This window comes from Pleurodeles waltl, chromosome 2_2, assembly GCF_031143425.1.
Source record: "Pleurodeles waltl isolate 20211129_DDA chromosome 2_2, aPleWal1.hap1.20221129, whole genome shotgun sequence".
Taxonomy (NCBI): Eukaryota; Metazoa; Chordata; class Amphibia; order Caudata; family Salamandridae; genus Pleurodeles; species Pleurodeles waltl.
In genome coordinates, this window is record NC_090439.1 from 662,229,678 (window position 1) to 662,240,044 (window position 10,367).

The 10,367-nt window shown below is 45.3% G+C and overlaps 1 protein-coding gene across 1 annotated transcript in view; it reads left to right on the forward strand.

The window, feature by feature from the left end:
• UBXN2B (UBX domain protein 2B) overlaps positions 1-8,422 on the forward strand; it is a 344,843-nt gene extending 336,421 nt beyond the window's left edge. Inside the window, exon 9 of the mRNA XM_069220223.1 lies at positions 7,031-8,422. Coding sequence (XP_069076324.1) covers positions 7,031-7,193 — 163 coding nt within the window. The 3' untranslated portion in view covers positions 7,194-8,422. The remainder of the gene's footprint in view (positions 1-7,030) is intronic.
• The last annotated feature ends 1,945 nt before the right edge of the window (positions 8,423-10,367 follow it).

The following is a 10,367-nucleotide window of genomic DNA, read 5'->3' on the forward strand; positions in this document are numbered from 1 at the left end:
TGATACAACACAATGCTGCTCAGACACCACTCATAATCGGCATTATTCCCCATACCCCAATATGCGATGACCTTATGTTCCCCCCTGTACTGTACTGTACTTCTACTGTTTGTTTTTACAAAATCTCAATAAAAATAAACTGAAGTGGAAAAGATCTGCAGCTTCACAAACAATCCATTGGAATGTTCTTTGATAATTGAATGAAAAAGGGCCATCTGAGATGTAAAAGGACTGTCTTTATGCGGAGCGGGATTTGGGCGGGAACAACTGCCCTTGTTGGCTAAAGAGGGTTTGGGCATCAACTGCCTCTTTGGAGCAGGCTGCTTGCTCCTTCTTTTTAGGGGGCAGTGTTAACTGAGAAAGGGATTCTGTTCCATCTTTGGTCGGCTTTGTTAAGGCAGTGGTTCCCAACCTGTGGTCTGGGGACCCCTGGGGGTCAGCGAAGTTGTCTCAGGGGATTGGGACTGCTTAGAAAGCTAAATAATATTAACAGATTAGGTCCCCAGCTTTCAGTAATGACTCAATGGGGGGGGTCCCCGGATTCCAAAAATGATTCGGTGGGGGTCCCCAGGTTCCAGCAATGATAAAGTGTGGGTCCACAGAAGTCAAAAGGTTGGGAACCTCTGTGTTAAGTTGTTAGGGGCTACACAGGCAGTACCAGTCTGAACCTGGCCTTGGCCCAAAATACTCTTCTAATTAATGCAAACATTGCCAGTATTACTGGAGGAGGCTAACACGCTACTTTCCTTAGTGGCAGAAACTGCATCCCCTACAGATTTCAGTTGAATAAAGCGGTCACCAGAAGCACCAGTAAAGGAGTTTGCGGGTAAAGAAAGGCTGCTAGCTGCATTGATTCTCTCCTCAACCAAATCAATTTGTGAATCAATAGCTCCTATTACAGCAGACGAATAATTAGTAATAGAAGGGGAAAGCGTAGTTCAAGAGTCCTGCCCCCTTCGGGCATCAAAGCTTTCCTTTTGCCCATGATACCCAGCGGGCCTCTTTTATATGTGCAGTAAAAAAAAAGTAAAAAATGAATCTACATATAAAGGTCCAAGAGGGGTGGTTCCGACCTGCCTCTTCCTGGCAATAAAGGGGAAAGACGGGCCACTCCTGGCCTGGTCTTTGCCTGGATGCATCTTAGGGTGCGTCCCTCATCACAGGAGTCTGTTTGAGCGCGAGTTCAAGATCTGTGGCTCTCCTCTTTAGTGCAGATTGCTGGGAGAGGAAGTCCCACCCCAGCTACAGCAAGGGAAATGTGGCCGAAATGTGCCTCCCATGCCATTGGAGTCCCAAAGCACTGTTGAGCATGAGTTCAAGGGCTGTACCCCTCTTCCTTAATGTGGACTGATGGTGGCTGAAGTCCGACCCCAGCTACAGCAAGGGCAATGTGGCCAAAGTGTGCATCCTGCTCCATGGGAGCCCACAGCGCTTTTGAGCGCAAATTCAAGGTATGTGCTCCTCCTTCTTAGTGCAGACTTCTGGGGGATGAAGCACACCCCAGCTACAGCAAGGGCAATGCGGCCACAATGTGTGTTCTGTGCCACTGGAGACCCAGAGCAGTTTTGAGTGCGAGTTTAAACACTGTGCCCCTCCTTCTTAGTGCAGACTGCTGGGTGATGAAGTCCCAGCCCAGCTACAGCAAGGGTAATGCGACCAAAATGTGCATCCCAAATAGGAAGTCAGACTTACCAAGCATTAAATATCAGTTGTTATTATATTCTTTGTTCCTTCAGGGACATATTTAAAGGGCTCAGATTTCCAGCTATCTCTTGCGAAAGACCAGCCTTAAACAACCCATTTTTTCAGCTAATATCACTGAAAAAGCTTCATGTCACTGGAGCAAACAACAGGTCACCTGAGTAGGCCAACTGACTAATGTTAATCAATTTCTCTCATTCAGTCAGGATTGCATTATCATATTGTTAACAATCAAAGGTTCCCGTCTCTAAAATTAAAAACTTCTTCTGGTTACCTTAAATGGATGAATTCTGCATGAAGATCATTCCCTTAGTACATGCTCTTTCCGAACCTCATAATATTACTGATTATTATGAAGAACTAATGGACAATATCGCATGATACCTAGATAAAGTATGCCTGCCTTGGTCCAAGGAATTAAAAATTGTTGCTACAAAGGCAATAATCAGTAATGCACTTGTTATCTCTCAATAATTTTTGAAGACTAGTAAACTCTGTATTCAGATCTTTGGCACAACCGTGCAAATTTACTCAGCTCCAAGTTGGTTCTTTCAGTGGGGACTTATTACTTGCATGCCAAATGGCGTGCTTCCAGCACACACTAAGAAGCCTGACACCAGCCTGTTGTCACTCCAGACTTCTTGGAGACTTGATAGGGGAAGGGAAGAACCTTTCAGAACTGGATGTCAGAGTTGGCTGGTGGTATTAAGGCTGGCATCAGGTATTGGACCTCCTGAGCCACTCATCACAACACTCCTGGACCTGTAGACATTACAGATGCATGAATGCCCTGGCACTAGAGGACTGCTTTGCTGCTACCAGGGGACTGGGGACTGCCTGCTCTTGTAAAAGAAAGACTGGGCCTGCTCCCTTCATCCCAGCTAATCCTAGTAACTCCAAGGGTCATTAGGGTGACCTCTTGTCTGAGCTGCAGGGACACAACAAGCTCCAGAGGCATTTCTGCAACTTCCCAGCTGACCTGGTGCACTGGACCTGCCTAAGCCCTGCTGGCCTCTGCTGCAATGAGTTGATGAACCCCAAGAGATGCCTCCCCGGGACCTGGACCCATGGCTGGTATCAGTTTAGCTCCTCCTGAGCAGAAAGGTGAAATCCTGAAGTTTTGAGCTCTTTGCAACCGTGAGCGGGTCTCTTCGTGCTGAGACTCTGCTGCCCACAATGATTGCCAGTGCAAAGCTCCAGTGCTACATTGACCTCCATCGATGGCCGGCAATGTGAGATCTACACTTCACACTACAGCCTGCGGTGACTAGCAATGCGAAGTTTCATCAATGACCGCCTATGACACCTAACCAACTCTTCACAATACAGGGACGACAGCTAGTGCCGCCCAGACTGCTCTTTGCACTGCAGCAATGACAATCTGTGACTCCCTGCTCCTCATGGCATACGAAATTGTGAACGTAACTCTTTGCACTGGACTTTGAGAAGGTAACTTTTTTAGTGGGACTAACCTAGTTCCTGAATCTGGCCCAAGCTCCATCACAGTTGGCCTAAACTTGTGTTTTTCCCCTGGCCTAGCATGACCAGATGACCGCGAGTGGCGCTTTGTGCTTTCAGGTGCTATTTTCACTAAAAACTTTAAAAAATGATTTTTTCTGGTTCTCCTGAATTGATTTCTTTCTGTATCATTTTATTTCTTAACATTTACCGATTTTTCTAAATTGGTTTTGGATTTTTCTTGTGTTATCTTTTCACATGATGATTGTTTGTGTGCTACAGTAATACTTTAAACATTGCCTCTAAATTAAGCCAAACTGCTTCATGCTACCCTGCATAGTGACTATTGTTGTTCATTCTGACAAGGATTGTGGTTGTTGCCTTGGTGGGGGCTTCCACCCTTCTCAACCAGTAATAACACAATTTCTTACAGGACTCAGAAACGAAGTATAACTAAGCTAAGAGCGCTTGATGCAGTTTATAAATATGTTTTTGAACTGGAAAGAACTTCATAGGCTCTGGGAGAAGGTACTTTTTAGAATCTACTTGATCTGCAGTTCGAGATGTTCACATTACGCAACCATTGTCACTTTGGGTTTAAATCTGAAGCATTAATACTGTCTGATCATAAACTATTGGTGGTTAATGCAACTGCTATTGCTCGACTAATTACTGCACAGGCATAAGAGAAGGAGAACCACAGTGGCAGTGGGTTATCTCCTATTTCTTTTCTGAGCAGGCCATTGCAATGAGAACATATTTGTTATAGGCTTGTAGCTATAAATGGAGCCCACTAACTACTTTTTAAGAGCAATGTGAATTAAAGAAGAGATGAATGAACTTATAAACGTTATTGCCATTATTCTGAGGACCTTTTCTCATGACTTTTGATCTGATTTCTATTCTATTTAGTATATTGATTTGTCACATACTTGTGTGTAGCCAGCTTCTTTTGGTTTTATTGTTTCTTTTGCTTCATTTTTTATTTTGTGTGCTGTTTTCTAACATTAGTAAAAATACATTTAAAAAGAGAAACATCATGCAAAAAAATGTACAAAATTCTGGTCAAATTAAAATGGAAGCTCACTCACAAGCACAGAGAATGATGCTACCCATGGGCGGTTTAAGGGCAGTGTGACTGGTGCGGCTGCCAGGGGTGCTGATAGGGGTGGGGTGGAGGCTGGGGCTGTGTTTAGCAATGACTTACAATTTAAGAACACCTGCTGCAGAGTTCCTTGTGTGTCCAGATTTCAGGCAGCAATAAAAAAGTCAAGATAACTTTTTTGATTATTCTTCCTGCCAGAGAGAGAGATTGGAGTTTTGTCTAGTGGCAGTTTTGAACTGCCAGAAAGTAGCACAGAAGATTAATATGCCTGCTGCAAAGAACGCGTACACTTCAGATCACAGATCTGTATTTTATGTGGGTAGCTGAGTAGATTACTGCTTTTGCCATAGAGATTCTTTTGTTACCACAGTTCATAAGATGGAGCCCTAAAAAGAGCAATCTACGAAACATCATCAAAGAGCTACATGCAAACTACATAAAATAGGTTAGGACGTTATGTTTTCTTCCCCCAGTTTTTCATGATCTATTCTAATGTTGTTAATGGGTTTGTTTGGTTAAATATACATTCTTATTAGTAAAGCCAGCCTTTACCTGTGCATTAAAACAAATGAAATGTATGCGAGAGAGGGGTAAGGATAGATGAGGAGCACTTTTGCCTGGTGGTAGGGAGGGAATCAGAGGAGTAGGTCATGGGGGATTGGGGTACGAACAATGATTGTCACACTGGGCGCCACCAGCGCTAAAGCCGGCCCTGGTGCTATCACTAAATCTAAAGCAACTGAAACAAAATCCCTGAGGCACATAGAGTCACAGACACACGTATGCTTCAGCAGCTGTAAAGACCTGGAGAATGAGACTAGAGACATCTGTAATGAAATAAATCTTACAAGAGTCATGCATCTTGTAGACTAGGGCTCCAGCATTAAGGGGGTCATTCTGACTCCCGCCGGGCGCGGTCACCGCATGCCCGGCGGGAGCCGCCAAAATACCGTACCGCGGTCGGAAGACCAAGGTGGGTATTTTGAGGTTTCCCCTGGGCTGGCGGGCGGCCTCCAAAAGGCCGCCCGCCAGCCCAGGGGAAAACGTCCTTCCCACGATGAAGCCAGCTCGTAATCGAGCCGGCGGAGTAGGAAGGTGCGACGGGTGCTACTGCACCCGTCGCATATTTCACTGTCTGCTAAGCAGACAGTGAAATACAAGCGGGGCCCTCTTACAGGGGCCCCTGCAGTGCCCATGCCATTGGCATGTGCACTGCAGGGGCCCCCAGGGGCCCCGCGACACCCCCTACCGCCATCCTGTTCCTGGCGGGCGAACCGCCAGGAACAGGATGGCGGTAGGGGGTGTCAGAATCCCCTTGGCGGCGCAGCAAGCTGCGCCGCCTTGGAGGATTCCAACGGGCAGCGGAAAACCGGCGGGAGACCGCCGGTTTTCCATTTCTGACCGCGGCCAAAGCGCCACGGTCAGAATGCCCTGCGGGGCACCGCCAGGCTGTCGGCGGTGCTCCCGCCAACCGCAGGCCTGGCGGTCTAAGACCGCCAGGCTCGTAATGAGGGCCTAAGGGGGTCATTCGCCAGACTTCCCCCCTCCGAAATACCGCTCCGCGGTCGAAAGACCACGGAGGGTATTCTAAGTTTTCCCCTGGGCTGGCGGGCGGTCGCCAAAAGACCGCCCGCCAGCCCAGGGAAAAACTCCCTTCCCACGAGGATGCCGGCTCGTAATCGAGCCGGCGGAGTGGGAAGGTGCGACGGGTGCTGTTGCACCCGTCGCGTATTTCACTGTCTGCCAAGCAGACAGTGAAATACTTGTAGGGGCCCTCTTACGGGGGCCCCTGCAGTGCCCATGCCAGTGGCATGGGCACTGCAGGGGCCCCCAGGGGCCCCGCGACCCCCCCCTACCGCCATCCGGTTCCCGGCGGGTGGACCGCCGGGAACTGGATGGCAGTAGGGGGGGAGGATTCCAAAGGGCGGCGGTACACTGGCGGGAGACCGCCAGTGTTGCCGGTCCGACCGCGGCTTTACCGCCGCGGTCGGAATGCCCTTGGGAGCACCACCGGCCTGTTGGCGGTGCTCCCGCGGTCCTCCAACCCGGCGGTCATTGACCGCCAGGGTTGGAATGACCCCCTAAGTCTTCTAGAGGCCAGACAACTTAAATATGTATTTCATGAAAATAGTAGTGAATGCATCAAACTGAATTACTAGCAAAACAGTGACTGAAATAGTAGTGTTAACAAACAAGCATCTGGTCATCGTCATTTATAGTTGAGGGAAAAGCCCGAACAGATACTTACTAATGGTATGATACTTATGACATTTGTTTGCTGTAGGCCCTGCCATGATAGCCAAAATGGTTATACAAGAGAAGTAATAACTTTTTGTCTGGCTTCGTGTGCCCAGATATTGTTGGCTTACCTCCATTGGCATAGGTAATACAGGAGAATATTACAACTGTGGAATTAGAGGTAAGATTCTAGGTATTAAAAGCTGGTCTGACAATGAGAGCAGACTGGCACAGGGAACATTTGAGATCCAACTCAGGAATTGTAACTTCAGCGTTGTGAAGTGTTTAGCTCTTCAAAAGGATCTTTTAATTCTGATGAGGCATGTATGTCAAATTATGTGGCCACAAAAAGTGTGTGGTAATTACGATACCATGTGTCCCCGATTGCTGTGATAGTCTGAATGGTCTAAATATACAATGAAATGACAATGCCACTTAAATGGGTCTGACAGTCATTATCTGTTGTTAAATTGTACATTTCTTCGTAATATAAGTTCAGAGGGCTAACCTTAATATTTGTTTTGCTAGGATCTTGGACGTTCGGCACTTTATCACGGAATCCCGGCCTGCCTTTGCTGCTGTGGATTTTGTACTGGCGACAACATTCCCAAACAGGGAGCTGAAGGATGAAAGCTTAACACTGCAAGAAGCTGATATACTAAACACTGTGATTCTTCAACGCCTGAAGTAATCCTGCTTCCCTTTACGGGGTAGTTTTTTGCACAGCCACGAAAGTTTTAGATTGTTACACATTAATGCTTCCAAGGCTTCTCAAGACTGACGAAAGTATACCTAATTGTAAATTTATTGTCGATTAACTATTTTTTAAATACATGAATTTTCTCGCATTCAATTGATACAAAAGGCTTTCTCTTAGGTGTGTAGCGTTCATTTCTCTACACATTCCTTTTAAAGTTGAATATTGCTTCTTGTGTATTGTGCCACATAAATTACACAAGTAGAAAACAGTCAAAGCTGAAGAGTGAAAGAATGAGTGTTAGTGTTCCTTATTTTTACTTAAAATGTGTGCACGTGCACTTAGTTCAATAACACGAAAACTGTTTCATTTTACATCGAAAAGATCAGTGAGTCAAAATGTTTGAATAACCGGATTCATGATTATGTTGTATGTGGGATTTTGTAATTATTCGTGACAATAACATTTGTCATGCAATAGTACTTTGTTTTATGTGTTTCTGAGTCTTTTTCAAAGGCATTTCTGTATTGTTGTGCACACTGGAGTAACCTGAAATTGCCAAAATGTAAGGTGCATTTCTATTCACTGAGGAAAGGGAACACACATGCAGCGGGCGCTGTGCAGTTTGGGGTCTTCTGTGCTTCCGTGGGGGCTCCCGAAGAACAAAAGCTGGAACCCGTTGGATGGTTTTAGGAATTAATGCGCTTCGTTTTCAGCACTGCCTGTTGTCTTTACATTACCCTCCCTTCTTCACTAAAGACCAGTTGTTCGACTTGTTTAGTTCACTTGTGAGGACTATAGAAGAAACATTTGTACATCAAATGCTGTGAAAAACTGTACATTGTATGTAACCCCACCAGCGCATTGCCTTAGTGCCATAGACGAAAACGCACACGGTTTTCTCAGACCCACATACATGCATGAAGTCGGCATTTATTTCTTAATTGAAATCTCGAGGCTGAGCTCATTGCTGTTGCAGTAAAAATAGCTTTCGAATAACCATATTTTTGTATCAACTTCCCACAACAGAAATGCCTCGTACCATTTGATCATCATGGGAGTTTAGTATTTATTTTAGGAATAAGAGGTAAGGGGAAATACTTGTCACTTTTAAACATTTCTCCTGCATATTCTTCAATGTCACTGTATTTTATTGTGCTTTGTGATGAATTCGACTAAATTGTTGAGCCACTAGAACATTCAAATAAATTATTGACTCTTTATATCAGATGTCTCCATCATTGGCACACCGATGCTTCAGTTTGCTGATTTGGTATCCCATGTGCTTGTCCGTGTGTGCCAGTCGTTTCCCTTTCCACTGAAGCCCTGGTAGAGTTTCTGAGCAATATTAAGCCCTTAAGTCATCTTAAGAAAATAATTATTACGGTAGTGGTTGGGTTCATGTAAGATATCATTCAACCAAAAGGGTTATAAAATACCTAGCCTCCGGCTTGACGCAGTCATCGACCTACAACTGTAATAAGTGTCATGCTATTTGATTGAAAATTGGTGTATGTTTCACTCGTTATGGACAGCACATTGGCCAGTTCTGATTCACAGGACCAGTACAGGAACACCATAAGTGATGGTGCTCCTTTGATTTCCCCTTTTGTGCCCCCCCCCCCACACTTTTATATACATCCAGTATTTTCTGGCCACCTAAATGAATTTACATGGGTACGGAACAATCTCTTGCGCCCATACACAACCAAATGCAGTTTATGTAACTGCCTTCTGGGGACGCTACAGGCCATACAAGAGGTTTTGTTTTTCACCTACAATGTATAATATTGTGTTTACTGTCAATCTCGATAAATCTTCCCCCGTTCCTTTGCACCCTTGTTTGCATCATACGGGAACAGAATATTATCCTCTGTCTGTTATATCCATACTCGATTACCTTCTGGGAAACTACATTTCCCATTATTCCTCACCACAGCTCATTCCAAATGACACGCTAAGAGCACTTTGATGTGATGGCTCCTCAACACCACGGGGGCATTGAAAATTCTGAACCTGCTCTGTTTAGGCCGTATTAGCGTCCGGTTGCAGGGTTCGTTAGGTGCCACAGCAAGGTGTACCTTTTGACGACATGAGTAAAACCCAAGCATTGGCCCCAATCTCTCTCCCCCTCACGTTTTAGAGTCGAGCGCACAAGTGCTCCATCCCTGTTGTAATCTCTCTGTGGACTTTTAACCACGCCCATGTCACGCCTGTCACTTTCATTGGTTTCTTGGGCTTGCCTTATAAAATCCGCTTGATTTCATTAGTGAAAGGTATGCATACATCTGGATTCCCTTTAATGTCTGGTATTTTGGTTTTTTATTTAAGAACGCCCTCTTACCTAGTGTCATCAAGATGTACAGTCTGCCCAGGTGGAATGGTCTTACCAGGGTGGGCAGAGGAGGCCAATGATGAAGCATCACATTACTAAGTGTGTGAAACCGCCTCTTCCATAAGAAATAAGGGCCATATGTACGAAAGTTTTTTCCCATAGACACAGAATGGGTAAAATCCTTTGTTACATCTGGCCCTAGATTCCCTTTATGCTGCAACTAGCGTTCCTGTTACTTCACAACTTGGGAATTGAGGGTGTTGACCTAATGTAGGCAACAAACTATATGGTATTATGTGCCAGTACACTTTTTGTGATAAGTGATTCGTAAACTGAGAGGACGTGTGTTGGCCCATAACCTCTCCCTCTTCCTTTTGGGTTTAAGATGTCTTTATCCCTGTATTACTGAATGTCCCTTTCAATTAAAACAATTTATTAGTGTGTCTAGCAATGCACACCGTTTGAATCGCTTAGTATTTGTTTGATTTTTCTGTAATGAAATGTCATTAATACTCTCTGCTGGCAGGAGTGGTTTAAAAAGTGAAGGCTAGGAGGGGAATCAGGTCAGTGTTCAGCCCATTTTATGGCCCTATTCATGCAAATCCTCTGCATAGCCTTGGTGCAGTATATTGACCCCGCAACACACAGTAGGAAAATACCATAGTTGCCCAGGGTGCATTTAAATGTGTGATGTATTACGCTATGAGTGAGTTTGCAGGGAGGTGGGAGGACTGGCTGTTCTAAAATTCAGACCCCTCCCATCCCCACCACTACCCACATTTCCAGTAGTATCCGGTCGGCAGCATTCAGAAGTTAAAGGCAGCACAGGCGGA